A 19,266-nucleotide genomic window follows, 5' to 3' on the forward strand; every position below is an offset into this window, starting at 1 on the left:
AAGCAGCATAAAATCGGTTAGCGACGGAACAGCAGCATAACAGCAGCAAATCAGAACAGCAGAGAAGCAGTAACAGCAGAACGGAATTAGCAGCAGAGAAGCAGTAACAGCAGAACGGAATTAGCAGAAGATCAACAGCAGAGAAGCAGTAAACAGAAGAACTGAATTAGCAGCAGATCAACAGCAGAGAAGCAGTAACAGCAGGTAAGAAGAAGAACAGCAGTCAGTCGTAAAAGGAGAATCGAAGCAGTCCGCCGTAAAATCAGTCGAGCCTTTCTTTTACTTTTCCACTTTTTGCTTTAAATTAAATAAAATTTGCATAAATAATACATCGAGTACTGGGTATGGCATTGTCGAGCTGTCTATTTACGAGTAATTCCAGTTAACAACAAAGTAATATCGTGCTTACACGTGGAGCAGTGGATCCAATAAAATCAGAGCTTAGCTGCAGCTAGCAAAAGCAAAGCTGTTTCTGGGACAAGCCGAGCGTTATGGTTCATCGAAGCACTGACAGAGTGATAAAATCTGGAGGTTATTTGGGTCGCATAGACTTTGCTGTCGCTAAGAAACTCGGCTAGTTGCGTAGTGTCTGTCTTGGAGACCTGAAGTGCTCCTGTAGCTGTCTGGATTCTTCTTATGCTGATCATTTTTTTGCTGATTAAAGTCCTCGCCGTGATGGGCGAGGGCTGGCCATGGGAGACCAAATCCCTGCTGGTGGATATCGTGCAAACTGTTCCGAAGAGTTCCACCAATGTAACGATGAGCCAGTGCGAAAAGCATCTGCTGCAGCTGGGGGATGGCTGGCAGGGTCAGCAGTTCTGGGCGTTGAAGGGTAAGTGAAAGATCACACTGATCGGTCGCTGATCGGTTAAATTGACTCATGATTAATTCAGCTCTGGATGCTTCGGGTGAGGGCTTTTCCAACTTCATGATGGGTCAGAGCTTATGGCTGGGCAGTCCGGCCACCTGCCGTGCTGTCAATGAACCAGTGCTTACGCAACTCGCCGCACGACAGTCGAGACTCTTGCTGGATGTGGCCCCCTTTGCGTTTGACTACCAGGTGGCCTACATCCGGGCCAGATCACCGTGGCAACTGTCGGTGTCTCTCAGGGATGACCCAATGCTCCACATTGGTCTCTGCCTGCCCAGCAGTTGCAGCACCCCCAGAGTCGAGCGACTACTGCGTCAGGCTCTGATCACGGGCCAGAGCTTTCAACGCTGGCAGATGCGTCCACAGCTTGAGTACGCGAAGAAGCCACAGCTGAGGCAGGACTTCTACAATAGCCGAACACTCTACTTGCTCCTGGGAGTGACTGCTGGAACGCTCCTGCTGACCGTCCTGGCCATAAGTGGACTTGCAGGCAATTCCCGCATCCTGGCCTGCTTTAATGTATCTGCCAACTGGCAACGCCTCCGTCAGGAGGTGAATCCCAGCCAGGAGAACAGCGTCATCAATGGGCTGAGGGTCTACGCTGCTTTCACCCTTCTGGGGGTGCATGTGATCTGGTATAAGTACTTCTCCAGTGACTCTTCGGCGGAGATGCTCGACAAGGTGGTCAAACTGACCATGAAGCACACCTACTTACCACTTGTAGTGGAGGTTTTCTTTGTTATTAGGTATTAGGCATGCAACCATCTTTCATTTTTACCTGTTATCAATGTTATCTCCATTGCAGTGGCTTCCTCACCGTGACGAATTTTCTGCGGGACGAGAAACTGCAACAGAATATTGCTCGGGACAGCCTGGGCGGAAATGTGCATCGCTACTTCAGGCAGCTGCTGCATCGCTTCCTGCGTCTGGCTCCGCTGCAGTTCGTAGTCCTTCTGATAGGTACCCTCAGCATGGAATATCATCGACAGGTGTCCGTCTTTCACATAATCGATGCGATGGACCTGCACTGCCATCAGCATTGGCACCGCCAGGTGCTATTCATCCAGAACCTTTATCCAATCCTAGAGATGTGTGGGAACTGGACCTGGTCGCTGGCTTGTGATATGCAGATCCATATGTTGGCTCTGCTGCTGCTCTTCATTCACACCAGCCATCAGAGGGTGGTGCGCTGTCTGGTTGTTCTGCTGCTGGCGGGGAGCGCTGTCTATACGGTTGTGATGATGAAGATCCTGAATGTGGGCGGCAATTTTGAGTCATTATTTCACACTGGCGGGCTGTTCTACGTGAATCCCATTGTCCGCATGCTGTCCTATATTGTTGGCGCTGCCTATGGGTATTCTCATGCTCGGGGCTGCCCGACTCCTTTCGATCAGGTGCTGCCTAATCGGTGGGCCAAGCTGGGCCTGGCATGCGTGTTGGTGGGGCTATCGTATCCGGTGGTGGGCACGAGTCAAGCCTCCTCGTCACTTGTAATTGCAATTTTTCTGCTCTTTCTCCGACTGCTTTTTGCCTCAGGGGTTAGCCACCTCATTAAAAGGGGAGCCAAGTCGGATACAAGCGAACCGTATGCACCCACTCGCTGGCTCCTTGCTCTCCTGCAGGCCAGCTCCATTCAGCGGGCCAGCCGATTCACCTACGCCATCTACTTGCTGAATCCCATTGTCATACTCAACTTCTACTTCTCCCTCAGCAGCGGAATAAGTTCGGATGCTGCCATGATTGTAAGTTCAGACATCACCTGTAATTCCGAGTATCTGTCACTTGAATAGCTTCTTGATCAATTCCAGTTCCTTCTGACTGTGGCCGACTCGGTGACTTGCTACGTTCTGGCCATCGGACTCCCCCTCTTTTTTTAAGCCCCCTTCCATTGGCTTTCCCCGTCCGGTCCTTCCCCCCCTTTTCCCCAAGGAGAATTTTTTTTTTTTTTTTTTTATTCTTTTTTTTTTTTTTTTTTTTTTTTTTTTTTTTTTTTTTAAATAAATTATTTTTTTTTTTTCTTTCCCTCAGCCCCCCCCCCCCCTTTCTTCGTATGGTTTTTTTTCCCTTTTTTTTTTTTTTTTTTTTTTTTATACGGATTTCAAAAGAGCTTTGGCCCATATTGGCCAGGTGAATTGTAAGAGTGGCAAGACCTACACCCTCAGCGTTACTCTGGGATATATTGATGGCACAGCAGTATTTCAAATCAATACCTTTGCCTCTGGCATACAGATTGAGGACCTTTTTTTCACGTTTCCACTCGTTTATAAATTTGAAAGTGATTCCAACACCTATTTGGGCACTATGCGGCATTTTACGGTATTTAATCAGACCCCCCTAGAGAAAGGCAAGGAATATATACGTAAAGTGGTGGATCTGATGATGCACTTAAATGCTAATAAATGCTTAAATGCTACCAAACCTCAAGTCTTCTACGCTATAAGTTTAGCTATATCGGCAACTTTTTGTGAATCTCTTATCGAAATGACCCTTGAGGTGAGTAAAACTAATAAACTAATCCCTAAATAAATTTAACCTTGTATAAATAATTCAAATCATTTTAGTGTCTTAAGCAAGTAATTTCTGTGTCTGTCAATCCCGAACGCTTGTCTTTCGTGTACAACAAGCTCATGCATTTTAAGCAATCGGACAGGGTGGACCTTGCTGAACTTATGGCCTTGTTTGGCCTACATTAAACGCACGACCTAATTATGAGTAATTGCGAATAAATATATAACAACCTTTTATGTATTCGATACTTAAAAATAAAGCAATCATAAGTCTCATAATTCAAGTTGCAAGGTTCAAGAATCATTCTTCGCATGTACCCTCGCCATCCTCATTGTCGTATTTTCCGTCCGTATTTTTCTCGTCTGCTTGCTCGTCCTCTTTGCCTTGCTGATCCACCAGGAGAGTACGAACTAGAATAAAAGTCGCACGAAAAAAGGTTTGGAAAAAGTTGAAAATATATGAAGATATTTTCAGTTATCGAACTTAACGAACCATTCAATTTAAAATATCATTGGAATAATCTTCGGGACACACTTTTTTGGGAAATCAGTTGCAGATGCTGCAGCGGCAGCAAGCCATTTCCTTGGGCATTTTTTCCAATCTTCCAACGGCCATCCTCAATCAAGAGATTCAGCGATTGACAACAGTCCAGCGCAGAAGCCAAGCGTCAACGGCGGATTCTTGGACCTTAATAAGCCGCAGATCGGCATTCAGCGTAGCGGCCATCCGTTTTTTGGCATTGGTTTTGTTGCCGAAGCGCAGCTGGCTTGCCGACAGACAGTGGATATATTTGGTAAGAATGCCGTGCTCTATCAGAACGCCGACTAGTAAATCAAGCTCCGGACGAAGGACTTGCGAAGCAGTTCCCACAACATTGTACTGTAACTGGGCTTTCCAAGCTCAGGTTTTTGGGCAACGGAATTTGATCGCAAGCGACCATTAGACGAAACAGTAAGTGCATCTCATGTATATAGCTCTGGCTAAACTATTCTTCCAGCCAAGGTGTAGGATGGTAACGAAGCAGAACATAAACTTGGTTCGCTTTAAGCTCTCCTGTGTCATGAATTGCAGAAGTCGCGTAACTGCTGGGCCAGGCCGATCACATCCTGGTGCTCCTTGTGCAGCCGGATGAGCATGAGGCCAAACATTCCGAGCCAAAGATACCTACAAAGAAGTCTGTGATTAAAAAGGCACGACTGGAATAAGACACGGTTACTCGGTTACTATCGTTCTGCTGTGGGCGGCTCTAAGAAGGGCGTGCAAGCGACGCAGACACTGGGCATAGGCTTTCAGCAGTTCCTCCCTCTGTGCAGCCTCCAGGTCACTGGGATTCATCTGAGCCTTCAGCTGAGCTGAGCGTGCAGAACTATTTTCCTCTCATTGTACCGGCGCTGGGCCAGTTCCATGTAGAGCATCGCTGCCATTGAACAAACCCCATGCACAGAATATGGCAGTCGAAGCAACAGCTCCAGGATAATTATGTAGCAGCTGACAATGTGTCTGTAATCGGAACGGATCGGGCTTGAGCATACTCTCCGAAACTAGTCAGCCATGATGGCTCCCATAAAGGCCGAGGCGTATTCTCGCACTTCATACTACATGCACGGAAAGAGTTTTAGTAATCTTCTGGTGGGGATAACACTGCACACTGCGCTCACCTCAAATCCATTTTAAATAGTTTGTTTCAACTATTTTGCATTCAGTGCGTCCCGTTAGCCCGGCTACAAGTTATGCAAAACTTAAAATTATCTGCGTCTCTCAAAGGCGCAAAATTGTATTGAATGGTATTAGTGTGACCAGACTTCAGGCAGGAAGAGACTCAAAAGTGTCATCTTTACATTTGCTTTAAATTTGTTCCGATTTTCAGTTAAATTTTAAATTTATAGAAGTGGTAGATTCTAAAAAGTTCAGCGATAATACTACTAGCTACTATATGACATTAGATCCGGCTGGGATCATTATTCCCCAGGCAGGGCCCAGGCGCCCCTTAGGCTTACTCGGTGGCTTCTCTCCGCCCGTTCCGCGGCGGAATATAGAATATTTCTATATTTGGCTCGTGCCCCTAACCAGTAACCATACTGTACTAAAAATACGGTATTAAGTACTTCTAAAAAGAGGGCCCAGCAAAAAAAACTCACCACAAATATTTCTTATCACAAAAAACAAAACACATTAATGAAAATAAAAACAGTCAAGCCGAATTTAATCAGATCCCAAATATTTGAGCTCCACGAAAGTCTAAATAAAATAAAATAAATAAAAAAGTGGGACTGCAGGCAGCAAGACGTTGTCCACACTTGTGTAATACCGCCCTTTTAAAGAGCAAGAATCTGTGGGATCCATATATAAAAAGATACGAGAAAACCGAAAGCCGCAGTATCATAGAGAATGAGAATATGTGTTTGTATCTATATTGCAGAAACATTAGCACCCCTGGCGGATTGAACGAGATTTAACGGCCGGATGGTAGAGTTTTAAATATAAATCTAAAATTATTTTTATAGCTTTAAATTTTAAAGTTTTAAGCTTTAAAACAGAACCCGTAATCATTATTATTCCTACAAATTTGTTTTCCCTAGCCCATGGGATTCCCTAAATCACATAAATGCACGCAGACAAATGGAGCTGGATCATTCTTCATTCCGGCTCGAAGAGTCTTGTCATCCCATTACGATAATTTTGGGTGGATCGATGGATCAAAAAACACACTCTCATATTTCGAGCAGTAGGCACAGTATTCAAGCACTGCAAACAGCTGAAACGAAAATGTATAAATGCCGTGCCAATTGGTGTACTTTAAAGGAATATTTCGTTTATTTATCGAATACATTGAAATGCATACACGAGTTTGTTTCCTCAAATGGTTTTTTGTTTTGTTTTTTGTCGTTTTTTTTTATCTTTATATTACTTTGTATTTGTTTAAATAAATAAGATACATACGTTTAATCATAATAGCAGTATTTATCGTGCAAATTTGATAAGCATAATAATGGTTTACGTTTGCTCGTTCGTCTCTTGCAAGTTTTTGTTTGTCTCTTTACGAAATAAATTTAAATATATGAAAAAAAATATATATTTGTTTCTTTCTTTTTCTTTATCATTTTTTTGTGTGTTATTTTCCGTTTTTTGTTTTGTTTTAATTAGCTGCTCTTTCCTATGCTTGGATTTACTTTTTCTTTAAAGTAAAAAACGATCTGCGCTTTGGTTCGTCCTTTTGTGAGGTGGCTGGCAGAGTCTGGGATCTGCTGGCCGCCACAGCTGCCGAATCGCTCTGGGCTTTCAGGGAGGTCACCCACTGGGACATCTCGGTATCGTCGTGGGCCTGCAGTAAGAACTCAGCTCCGTTGGCGAGCCTACAATCGGGAGCGAGAGAGAGGGAGAGAATCAGTATCGTGCATGGTTCAATGGGTGGATTGATGTTGTGATGGCTACTCACTTCACACGCAGTACATGCTTCTTCTTGGTGTAATCACTGGCAATTTCGACGGCAGCTCCTTGCAGATCATAGCTGGGCTCGCCGCGGAAGGTCAATTCGGGGTTACTCTTGCAACCCTTCTGATCCTTGAAGAACGAAATTCGTCCGCTCCGGGCAGCCATGTATACCTTTTCAAACGCAATGCAAAGATTTTAAATTGAAAAAAATGCACTCCAGGGAAGAATTCAGATATCACTCACCTTATCCCAGGACCGGTTGGAGGCCTTTTTGGTGGTCGAGTCCCATTCATGCTTTCGTGTCACATAGCCCTCCTGGCCCTCGCCAGCAGCTGGTGTGGCGCCTCGTTCTGTGGAGCAGAGAACGAATGCCGTCAGTTAGTCAAAGCTGAGCACAATAATTGGTTAAGCACACACACAAATATGTATGTGAAATGGATTCAATGATACAATATTCAAGCTACTCGTATAATACTAATATAATAAATGCATAATAATACGCATGCTATGGCTATGGCTCTTCAGATAATGTTTTTGTACCTGTTTGGATCTCGACAGCACGCTCGAATTCGACGGCCGTGTCTTTGGCGGCTTCAAATGGTTTTTTTGTTTTGTATGTTAGTTGGTTGTGTTAATCCGTTGCGATATTTAATAGATTTTGATTGTTTAATTGTTTAGTAAGCATGAGTGAATGATATAGAACGTTTAGAGATAAATTGTCTTTGGTTATCGAGCAATCTTGATCTTGATTTCAATCTATGATGGTGTAGACATTTTGTTATGTTTTGTTTTTTGGATCGAGACGGGGAAGTATATGGAAATGGAAGGAGGGAGAATAGAGGGAGGGAAAATCGTTTACATACCTGCATCATCGTGAGAAATTCCAACATCGACATCATCGCGCCTCTCAGCCTCACGTTTGGCGTGCTCCGCCGCCTCAGAGGCGGCCTTTGCCTCCTGCTCCTCCTTGACCCTCTGTCGTTCAGCCTCTTCGGCCAGCTCCTGACGCCTCTTCATTTCCTTAAGCTCAAACTGAGGATACACATTATTAGATTTGATTGAATGGCGCATTATGCACGGGGACCACCACTCACCGTTGTCAACCGCTCAAGTGCACTGAAGCGCTCCTCTTGGGCGGCGGCCGATTTCTCGAATGCCTCGTGCTTCTTGATCAGGTTCTCCACCTCGTCGATTGTGTGGCCGAGCTCTGAGGAGAGCAGGTACGGCTCCTGGGCTATAAGCCAAGCCTCGGCCACGGCAGCATCTCTGGCGAACTGGTACACCTCCAGGACTGCACGAATCACACAGTATAAGCATTTGTAGAAGCAAGATGGATAAAGGGATCATAAAGGGTTTACTCACTCAGCTGGAGATTCTCCCAGCGCTCCTCCCAGCGTCGGAGAAGGGCGTTCCGGCTATTGCTCAGCTGGTGCAGACGATCTTTGATGTCCGCGGAGGCGTAGTGATTGCGGGTGAGCAGCTCCTTGCCCAGTGATATGCAGGCAGCGAAGTTGTCCTCGCGTGTGTCGATCTCGGCCTTCAAGCTCTGATGGTTGTTCATCAGCAGCTCGACGCCGGAAACGTCGCGCGGCTTCTCGGAGGTGTTCATCTGGCGGACGAGATCCTCCATCCAGATCATGAGGATGCGCACCATGTTGAAGAAGCGGAAGAGATCACCGGTGTCGGCCAGCTTCTGTTTGCGGGCGTCGCACATCGCCTGCAGGTTGTCCCAGGCGTTGAGCACCTCCTGCTCCCGGTTGGTGATCTCCTTGGCCTTGTCGCCGGCATAGGCGTCCTGCAGCTTGGCGGACTCCTCCTGAATCTGCTGCACTTGCGAGTACAGTGTGGTCAGGTCCTGCAGGAAGTTGTAGTGCTTGCGCTGTAGTGTCGACACCGAACCGGCGTCGCGTCCCAGCTCATCGGAGACGCAGTGCTGCTTCTCGAGGATGCGGCCCAGCACGTCCTTGCAGTCATGGAAGAATTTGTGCAGTTCCCGCGAGGCGGCCAGCATCTGGGTGCGGGTCTCGATCAGCTCCAGCAGATCTTGCCAAGACTCGTTCAGGTTGTCCTTCCACTCGGCGATGGTGGCCGAGTCCGAGTGCCCCGCCTGGATGAGGTTGTCCGCAATGCCATTCACCTTGGCCACCCTCTCCCCACCGACGGCCTCCGTGTCGCGGGCAAACTCATTGAAGCGCTCCGACAGCAGAGTGACATGGTCAAAGTCCTGGCCCAGCTCCTGGGATCCGGCCACCACCTCGCGGTCGGTGATCCACTGCTCCAGGTCGTCCACCTCCCTGCTGAGCATGAACAGCTGCAGGGCCTCGTTGAGGCGGGCCCGTCGCTCGCCGGCCAGGTCCTTCAGACCGGCGTAGAGCTTATCCAGTTGCGATTGCTTGACGGCGACAGCGTCGCCGCTGGAAATATCGTCGCCACTGAACTGGCGGGCCACCTCGCCCAACTGACGGATGGTGTTGGCGTAGTCCTCGACGGACTGCTCCAAGTTTTCGTGCTTTTTCATCAGGTTCTGGGCGCTGATCTCGTCCTTGCCGCGATCCTCGACCATCATGTACAGCTCCTGCTCGCTCATCCACGACTCGGCCTCCTGCGCGTCGAAGAAGTACTGCTGCACCTTCTCCGACTCCAGCAGATGCTTCTTGCGGTTCTCGATGGCGTCCTTCAGCTCCTGCCACTTCTGGGTTAGGTCACTGATCAAAGCCTCGAACTTCTTGGCGTCCTCGTGCCCCTCGTCGATCAGTTTCCGCCCATTGTTGCAGATGGCGTTGATGCGCGGCTCGTGGTTGTCGATCTCCGTGGCCAGCGACTGGTTCTTCTTCTTCAGGACATGGACATTGAACAGGGAATTACCGTAGTCGTTGGAATTGGCCACCGGCAGCTTCTCGTCGATCCACAGTTTCTCGTCCTCGACATCGCGACAGAACTGGAAGGCCTCCTTCTTCTTCTCCAACTGCTTCTGGCGCTCCATCAGCGGCGCCTTGATCTTCTCGAAGCGCTCCAGCACCGCGGTCTTCTTCACGACAATCGGTTCGATCTGCTCCTCGGGTACGGTCTTCTGCAGATACTCCGTCTGCTTGTCAATCTCCTCCACCTGGCGGGCCTTGACCGCCATCTGGGTCTGGATGACCTGCTGCTTCTGCATGAGGATGTTCACGGATGTCAGATCGTTGGCCGTGTCGCCGCTGACGATCTGCTTCTCCAGGTCGGTAATGTACGAGTCGATGTCGTCGCAGGTCTGCTGGACGAGCACCTCGCGATTCGCGTCGAACAGCATGGCGCCCTTCTCCTTGGTGTGCACCTCGAGGTCGTCAAATTGCTTGGCCAGTTCCTTCAGCTTCGGCTCGATGACGTCCTTGAACTCTGGCTTCTCGCTGGACAGCTCCTGGGCGGATTTCTCGGCCTCGAACAGGCGCTCCTTGTTGGCGGCAATCTCCGCCTCGAACGCCTGGTGGCGCGTCCACTTGGAGTGGATCGTCTTGGCGCTCCTGTACGTCTCGTCCTGTGACGTCGCGTACTTCTCCTGCACCCACTCGGTCAGCTCCTCGAGATCCTGCAGGAACTCGTGCAGCTTCACCTGATTCTTCAGCTTCTCGTGCTGATCGAGGGCCCGCTGTCGGTTATCGTCCCGCCGCCCGGTGATGTTCTCCGCCCGCTTGCCAATCTTGTCCGCATCGAAGTGCTCCTTCTCCACGAGGGTGTCGGCCACCTGCAGCAGCGTGTTGATCTTGTCGTCGTTCGCCTCCATGGTGGTGAGGAAGGCCTCGTGCCGCTTCAGCTGGTTCTCCGCCTGCTCGAGATTGACGGGCGTGTCGTCCTTGCTGAGGAAGTGCTCCTGCTGGCTGAGCAGCACCTCCGTCTGGCGGGCATCGCGATTGAAGAGCTGCTGGTCGAGGCTCTGCGACAGCAACACCTGTCGGTTCTCCCACATCTGATGCAGCTCCTCCCAGCCGTCCTTGAGAGCATTGAGGCGCTCGCGCAGGAACATGTACTGCGGATCGTCGGAAGTGCTGCCCTCGGAGGTCAGACGCTCGCCGTACTCCATCATGTTCTTGTAGTCCTCCGTGTAGTTGTCAATCTCCTCGCGGATCGACTGGTGCTGGTTCAGCAGCTTCTCGGCCTCGGGCAGTGACGTGGGCGTGTCCTCGGAGGCCACGTCCGTCTGGGTCTTGGTCAGCCACGTCTGGAAGTGATCGAGATCGCGCAGGAAGCGGTGCAGATCGCCGGCCTCCTCCAGCTTTGAGTCGCGCTCCTTCAGCATCTGCGTCAGCTGCTCCCAAATCAACTCGATCTGGGCGATCCTTTCGCGTATCAGCTGCGCCTCCTCCGGGTGCTCGTCCTCAATGCTATTAGCCTCACGCTCCAGGCTCGACAGTTTGGCCTGAATGGCGGCCAGGTCACGGTCCATGCCGCTAAGCCGCCGCTGCAGGGTCATCACGCCAGTCAAGTCCATCTCCAGGCTGTCTGTCTCCGTGAGGATGCGCTTCTTGTCCTCGATCCACGAGATCGTCTCGCGGCACTCGATGTAGAAGGTCTGGACGCCGTGGGCGGACTTGAGGTCGTCCATCTTCGCCTCGGCCTTCTCGCGCAGCGTCGACCACTCCTGGTTGAGGTGGTTCTGCCGCTCCAGGATCTCGTCCGAATTCGGGTGCTCCACGTGGAGCAGCTGGCGGGCCAACTGGTTGACCACCGCCACTCTGGAGGCATTGGCGTTCATCTCCTTGTCGAAGCCCTCGAAGCGGTGCTTCATGATCTCCACATCTTCGATGTCCTTGCCGGGCACCATGGTGTCGAGCATCTTGGTCTTCTCCTTGATCCATTGCTCCACGCCGTCGGCCTCCGACATCAGCTTGTACAGGCTGAGGGCGTCGAGGAGACGCTGCTTGCGCAGCTTCGCCAGCTCCGTAAGCTCCTTGTAGCGGCTGTCGATCGCCTCCAGGCGCTTGTCCACGTTCGCCTTCTCCGCCTCGTTCAGCTTGAGGCTTTCGGCCTGCTTGTGCAGGGCCTCGATTACCTCCGCGTAGTTCTTCAGCTCGTCGGCGACATCCTTGTGCTTCTTCAGCAGCGACTGCACATTGGCCTCATCGCGGCCCACATCCTCGCTGGAGACAATCCTCAGCGTGTCCAGCATCCAGTTGTCCACGTCATCCGCATCGGCGAACAGCTGGAAGTACTCGACAGCGTTCTCCAGCCGCTGGCGGCGGTACTTGGTGAGGTCGAGCAGGTGATCCCACTTGGTTAGTATCTCCTTGAGGCGATCCTTGATGCGATCTGCCCCAAAGTGACCCTCGGTGATCAGTTCCGCCCCGACCTTGGCCACGTTCTGCAGCTGGGGATCGTGCGAGGTGATCTCCGACTCGAGGGCCTTGTGCTTGCTCAGCAGCAGATTGACGGTGGTCAGGTCGTGGCCGATCTCGTCGGTGGAGACGATCTGCTCCTTCTCCTTGATCCAGTTCTCCTCGTCGGCGGTGTCCCAGTAGAACTGCCAGAGCTTGCGGCTCTCCTCCAGACGGCTGCGGCGCTCGACGGCTAGGCGCACCAGCTCCGCGTAGGCATCCTCTAGCTGTTGGACACGGCTGACGATGATCTCGGGGTCGCAGGGCTTGTACGACTCCGGGTCGTCGCTGAGGAACTTCTGCGAGTTCTGCACCACGACCTTGACCTGCTCCCCGAGTATATTGATGTCGGCCTCCACCAGGGAATGCTTCTGCAGCAGATCCTCGACGCCCATCAGATGCTTGCCGTAGTCGTCGGTCATCAGCAGCTGCTTGATCTCCTCCATGTTGTCCAGGATGTAGAGCATCTCCTGGAAGTTCTGCTGCAGCTGCAGCGAGATCTCCAGCCGCATGCGGCGTGCGCGCAGCAGCTCCAGCAGATACGTCCACAGCCGCATTACGTTGTCCTTGCGCAGCAGGATGCGCTTCACGTCATGATAGCGCTCCGACTCCAGCTCATCGCAGACGGCCACCACGGCCTGGACGCGCTCCTCATACGCAAAGATGTCCGTCTCGATGGCCTCGTGCTTCTTGGCCGCCGCCTCGACGGCCGCCAGATCGAAGCCAAAGTTGTCCTGGCTGACAAGGCGCTGGTTCTCCGACAGCCACGTCTCCCTCATGGAGGCCTTGCGGTCGAATCGGGCGGCCAGCTGCTCGAGCTTCTCCTGCCGGATCAGCTCCTCGCGCAGGGCCAGCTCCCGTTCATGTTCGGCCTTCTCGAGCCGCTCCCAGGCCTTGTTGATGTCCGATATCATCTTGCCCTCCTTCGGGGTGTAGGGCTTCTGGTTGTTGGCCCGCATCTTCGACTGCAAAGTGAAGAGCAGCACCTCTAGGTTGCCCTTCTCCACGAACTTGGGCGGCTTCTCGATGGTGCGGTAGTTGGAGAACTGCCCCAACTGCCCCTGCACTCCCACCAGGGAGTTCTCGAACTCGCGCTCGCCCAGCGACGTGATGGTCGTCTCGATCCACTTGAGCAGGTCGCTAGTGAAGTGCTCGTAGTCGTTGATCATCTTGTCGTTCTCCATGGCAATGCCCACCACCTTGCCTATGCGCTTGCCCTGGACCGTCTCCTGCTTCAGCTTGCTGAAGTAATGGTAGTACGTGACCACGTACGTGATGATCGACTTCTCGTCTGGATGCTCCACGAACACGTCCTCGGCGTCGAGCAGCTTGGCCAGGCCCAGCTTGTCCTCGGCCACATCGAACGCGTTGTTCAGGTTGTGTATGGCATTCGTCTTCGACAGCTTCTCGAACTGCACCAGATCTGGACAGTGTTTGTGGATGATGGCATTGAACGCAAGGCCGTCGCGCCACGATGTTGTGAAGTTACGCACATTCACGTTCTGGTATCCGGCGGTCTTCATCTGGCACCACAGCAGCAGGGCATCCTTGGCCGACTTGGTCTCCTTGTTGTCCACCTCCTCGATGGTGATATCTTGAATCTGTTTTGTGCAGAACGGAGGCGGTGTTACAGTAGTTACATATGCGATTCAATGCGAGGGATGTTATTTATCGGAGTTTCAGTAGAAGGAAGTTGGAAGTTGGAAGCAAAGACAATGTAAATAGTAAGATGAGTAGCGCCCAAAATGCATTTTTGCATTTTTTTTCACGATTTTTTCAGCATGGCTCCAGGCTCTCTAAAAGTTTTATTAAGAAGAGAGTGCTCTAAAGTAATTTCGAGCTCAGCCGCTTTTTCATTTGAGGACGACTGAGATGCAATGTCTCGTTGCCTGCGTTGTCTCATTCTGTCAGAGGGGAAACGTCTCATAATCTGGCCTCTCATACCCTTTAGAAATTTTTTTAGAGTATCATGAAAACTATTTAAAGATTTTTTCCATTTGTTTATTTTGCTTATTTTAATTTTAATATCGTAGAAGGGAATATAATTATTTTATTATCCCGTCAATCGCAAAAGGCGTTCGACTTGCCCCCATCCCAACTTCAATAAATAAGTTTTAGGCCCAAGAAATTTTATCAAATCCTTTTTGGGGACTCATGTATGCCACATGTGTATGTATGTATGGGCGATACTCATCTTATTAGAATATTGTCTTTTGTAAAAGAAAAGGCAAGAAGGACTCACCTGGAAGCGCAAGATAATGGTCCAGATGAGGCCCAGATTGAGGGATGCATTGCCATCGACAATATCGTGGGAGCCAATGTTCTCGAGATGTACACGCTGTTCCCTCAGAAACTGTAGGGCCTTGTCCACATTCTCCAAACAATGGATCCTCATTTTGCCCTTGGTGGGCTTGGGCAGACGCTCGCCAGACAGGACCTCGAGCAGCTTAATCAGATGCTTGCCATCCCGCATGTCCACATAGAGGTCGGCGATGCGGCAGTTCACACGGCACAGGTGCGAGTTGACCCACTTGGTGAAGGTCTTCTTCTGTACGCTCTCCCGCTCCTCGGCTAGGGCCTTGATGCGGCTCCGTTCGAACAGCCGGGAGCTGCTGTTGCCGCCATCGTATTCGTATTCGTCGATATATTCGTTTCCAGGCCCCTGACTGGGGTCCCATCGAACAATTGAGATGTCCGTCGTCATATTTGCCTATTTGAACCTTCTACAGTTTCCACACTTTTGATTTTGTTCTTCTCTCTGTTTCGATAAAGTTATGTTCTGCTCTGCTCTGCTCCTCCCTCCTTCCTTTATCGTCGTCAAGTCGGGCGTTTTTTTATTCTAGTCCAGAACCGAATTTGTTGCCTTCAGAGGAGAATCACTGCAAAGGAAAAGAAAGGAATGGAATGGAAAGGTAAGCCATTGGGAAAACTGTGGAAAATTCACTTGGTCAATTTGTGTATGGATGATTCATTGAGATGACGTCATTCGCAGGGTCGTCTGGGTCAACTGACCCAACAAGTCCGATCGCAACTGTACCTCTCTGTCTCACTCTCTCTCACTCTACACACACACACACACACAAACATAATAGTAGTTAACGTGATTACATCACACACTGGCCCCCCCAAAAACTAGAACGAGAGTGTGAGGCTTGCTCTCTCTCTCTCTTTGTTCACCGGGTGACACAACCAATGCCCATCCCCACCCATATCCCCTCCAGAGACAACATTTGATGAAATTGCAGGAAATTCAATTCACAAAAAGAGCTATCGAAAACAAAACCCAGATTGAATTCAGTATACATATACATATATGTATGTAGTACATCAATCCATCATGATTGTGTACGGCTTTCACACAGCTTCCATCTCTACACAGACCCCCCTCCCTCCCAAAAAAATTACCATTCCCACCAAAGAGCGTTCACACATCCCCGGTTTCATCTCTACAAAACACGAATGAGCGAGGGGATGTCATCTTTCTTCTATGTACATACATACATATGTACATATCTCTACACAGCACAGTACACATTATGACCTATTCACACTGAACACCCAGAGTAAATGATACATTTGGCTCAAAATATGCATTCCAAAGCCATTTTCCATTCTATTGAGAAAACATAAACGATGACCCATTCACACTGAAAAGCTCAAAAGGCTCTACACACTGACGAGCTTCGCATCTCTACACGAGAAAATCCGTTGCGCGAAAGAAGAGTTCGCTTTTCTACAATCCCCATGCCCCCACAAAGCGGGGCCTCAAATCTCCAAATGATTAAATGTTCACGCTGTCGTCCATCATTCATTCGCACAATCCTCCACTGCAGCAGCAGCAGCAGCAGTATTTTCGCACTTGTGCCAGAGACCTGCTAAGTAACCGAAATGGGTTATGCTCGAATGTTGGGCTCGAACTTTGGATGCAATGAAAATTTCTACATGTGTTTGTTTTACTGCCTCTCATATGTATACATATGTATGTACTTGGCACTTTCTCCTGCTTTCACATTTCAGCTTGAGGCTACTGCAGTTTTCATTTTGATTTTGATTTTGATTTCGATTTTGCAGACCTAGGTCAAGCGAGAATGATGCAAAACAACGGTACATACATACATACATACATTCTACAACCGGGTACTATGTGTGTGTTTGTTTGCGTGTGTGGGATGGTGCGATAATGTCCTTTGACGCTTATTCCCATTTACATTCACAGCACGGCACAGGTGCTAGCTGGGGGTCATTCCTCCAGCAACACAATACATACACAACTGGATATCTGCTCTGGCACTGCTTTGGCAATGGGTCTCTGGTCTGGCAAAGGCTCTACTCCGGCAATGGTTTTCTCGCTCTGCCCTACTCTGGTCTCTCCACAATTATGAGAGCTGCAGTTAAAGCTCTGCCACAGTCCCTGTCGCTGTCGCTGCCGCAGTCGCCACCGTAGTTACTGCTGATTTCATTTGTACTAATTTTGCGACAGAAACAACAGCAACAACAGCAACAGAAAGAGAAAAACTTGTTAAAACAAACAATAGAAAATCAGCACACTGACACAAGCACCTACAAAGCCACGTACATACAAACATATGTACGCATGTATGTTTCCATGCCGATACGCAACCACACACAATAGTGGCTTCTATCTATTACGTAATATTTTTAATAAAACGAAGCTTAAAACTTGCCGCAACGCAAAAACAACAACGAATGAGCTAACGAAAGAAAGAGCGAGCGAGCGAGCCCTGCTCACGCACAATGGAAGAGAAGGAAAGAGAGAGAGAGAGTGAGTCGAAACGAGAGAGTATTTGTATTGTATCTGCTGTATATCTAAAGGTGGTGCAGCATTGCCAGCGGGTGGGGGTGGGAGTAGTAGCTTAACTCAGGGTTGGTTTCCACAACTCAAAATGCACTCTCTCATATTGTCGCTCTCTCTCTCTCTCTCTATCAATATTGCTGTCTCCGTCTGTCTATCCATCTTGCGATGTTTAATTATGATTGCCTGGCGCACAATTTAATAAGTGATCTTATGAGTTCATCACTCACTCACTCATCATTTTTATGAAGGCTAGCGAGAGAGAGAGAGAGCTGGCTGTCTCGAGAGAGAGAGAGCGGTAACATAGAGAGCGCGTGCGGGGCGTGGAGGAGTTGCAGAGTGGTTGTGCAACTCCCGAGTTCAATTAAGCAGGCCAAGAGTTCAGCTCAATTCAGGCCCAATGCAAACCACCACCAAAGTCAAAGTTGTGTTTTTTCTGTTTCGGTTTCGGTTTCAGCTTCTTGCATGGTGAAACCAGTTTATTGGGGTGGGGTTGGGGGATCACAGTATCACAATATTTGTTGTTCCTTTGCATTTTTCGAACAAGAGTTACATTATTTTTTTTCCAGTTGCGGGGCTCCCCTCTATATAAGGCACGGCCAAGCATTCCCATGTACGTGCCGCAGCTTGCTGTGTTTGTTTGTGTGTTGCTGTGTTTACAACTGTACAAGTGAGTGATAGCCGCTGATTTGTCATAAACAAGGTGGGCCAGAACATCACACTCGCACTTACACACACACATGCATGAACTATCTGAGAAAAAGAGCAAGTGCAGCGTTCGCCACACTGTTTTTCACCCATTATTGCCAGTGGTTTTCTTTCTCTTTCTTACAAAAAGCAACTTCAACTCGTGACCTCTTGTACGAGAAAGGGAGAGGGAGAGACGGCGACGATGGAGTTCCTATTTTTACATGGGGCGTATGGGTGTTCATGTGTGTGAGTGCGTGATTGTGTGCACGTAACTGTATTTCAAAGTGCAAGCGTATCTATGAGGAAGAGGGTTCCACCGCTTGTATTTCTGTACGAATCATAAACATACACACATGCATGCGTATATGTACATACAAACATATGTATGACTGAGTGAGTGTATCTCCGATTAGGCGATTGCCTGATATTTCATTTTATCACCAACTGACGCAAATGTTACTTAAGGCTCCTCTTCTTCTTATGTTTCTGTTTCTGGTTCTCGTTCTGGTTCTGCTCATTATTTCTCGATGTTCTCACTGTTTCTGTTTTGTTTTGATTCGAGTTCGAATCTTGTATTTCAGTCACTGCATTCATTTACCGTTTTAGCACAATCTTCTCTCATATATTTGTCCATTGGGTATGGTGGGGGAGGGGAAAACATAAAAATAAAACGAATCCGAATGTCCGCCACTCGACACACACTCACGACCAATTCGATTAGGAGGGCACAGTAATGAGACAAGCGAACCACACCACACTGTGGGACTTGTACGCGCTCGCTCTCCCCAAAAACCAAATGCCGAATGATGTCATCAACGGCAGCGACGGCAGCAGAAGCAGCTACAGCGGCGCGGTGGCGGTAGAGCAGGCAATTTTAATCGATGATGTTTTTATTATGTATGTATGTATGCGCACGGTCTAACCACTATATATTACATATATGCACAGAGCATATATGGCAGACTAGAGCACATTTATGTCCGGATTACTAATTGGTTAGTTAAGTCCACTCTGATCTGGCCCACATTTCAATTTCTGAGATACTTTTTTTTCATACTCTTCTGCAGCTACTTTCTGAAACTCTCTTCTCGCTAGCCTGGCCAGGCCTGTGTAAGAGGAGAGGTAAAAGAGCTAGAGCTAGAGGTAAGAAGCACAGCACTTGGGCGTTGGTCTGTTTTACAGACAGTTTTCGGCGTTATTTCCGGCATTTTCACTGCATTTCGCAACTCTCACTTACCTACTCGATAATTTTGCAGTTCCGTTTGCTATAATTGATTCATAAAACACAAGAAATATCATAGATTTAACACGCTAAAATTTATAATTTCGGTCTGGCGGATGAACTTCACTTGCGAGCAGAATGGAAAATGTATGTATTCAAAACATCGGAGAGCACTGCGGCGTTGCCAGCGTGTTGCAAAAACGAATGAAAAAAATTGGGAGGGGGTGACTAGGCAGGCAGGGATGATTTCTTATCGTTTCCATATGAATATCATCCCTGATTCAGTCGATATAAAATATAGCTTGTCTAAGTACTGGACTTTGGCACTAAAAAATAACACAGCGCGCGATACTGATGTGCTGGTATCGATATATTAGACAGT

General features: G+C 49.0%; 2 protein-coding genes and 1 long non-coding RNA gene across 6 annotated transcripts; 1 reads left to right on the top strand and 2 right to left on the bottom strand.

Annotated features, from left to right (window-relative positions):
• Positions 1-541: 541 nt before the first annotated feature.
• LOC111077482 (O-acyltransferase like protein) lies at positions 542-2,748 on the top strand. The gene is made up of 4 exons (XM_022371776.2): positions 542-832; positions 894-1,617; positions 1,677-2,613; positions 2,680-2,748. Exons 1-4 carry the CDS (start codon positions 637-639, stop codon positions 2,746-2,748), a joined length of 1,926 nt encoding a protein of 641 aa, XP_022227468.2. The 5' UTR covers positions 542-636.
• An 831-nt stretch (positions 2,749-3,579) lies between these two features.
• LOC121404091 lies at positions 3,580-5,173 on the bottom strand. Its single transcript, XR_005967690.1, has 4 exons — positions 5,038-5,173; positions 4,604-4,974; positions 3,872-4,543; positions 3,580-3,789 (listed from the first exon to the last, which is right to left on the bottom strand). It is a non-coding gene; the product is annotated as an uncharacterized LOC121404091 (long non-coding RNA).
• A 998-nt stretch (positions 5,174-6,171) lies between these two features.
• Positions 6,172-19,063, bottom strand: LOC111081275 (spectrin beta chain). 4 transcript variants are annotated; one of them, XM_041592662.1, is made up of 9 exons: positions 18,904-19,063; positions 14,402-15,038; positions 8,174-13,760; positions 7,906-8,102; positions 7,675-7,843; positions 7,352-7,402; positions 7,055-7,161; positions 6,816-6,982; positions 6,172-6,732 (listed from the first exon to the last, which is right to left on the bottom strand). In XM_041592662.1, the coding sequence occupies exons 2-9, from the start codon at positions 14,861-14,863 to the stop codon at positions 6,546-6,548; spliced, it is 6,927 nt and encodes a 2,308-aa protein (XP_041448596.1). In that variant the 5' UTR covers positions 14,864-15,038; positions 18,904-19,063; the 3' UTR covers positions 6,172-6,545. The 4 variants fall into 4 exon arrangements, with proteins under 4 accessions (XP_041448596.1, XP_041448594.1, XP_041448595.1 ...); XM_041592660.1 differs by having other exon boundaries at positions 18,900-19,063; XM_041592661.1 differs by lacking the exon at positions 18,904-19,063 and adding an exon at positions 18,261-18,348.
• Between the last annotated feature and the right edge of the window lie 203 nt (positions 19,064-19,266).

The sequence above is a fragment of the Drosophila obscura genome, unplaced genomic scaffold (genome assembly GCF_018151105.1).
Source record: "Drosophila obscura isolate BZ-5 IFL unplaced genomic scaffold, ASM1815110v1 contig_185, whole genome shotgun sequence".
Classification (NCBI taxonomy): Eukaryota; Metazoa; Arthropoda; class Insecta; order Diptera; family Drosophilidae; genus Drosophila; species Drosophila obscura.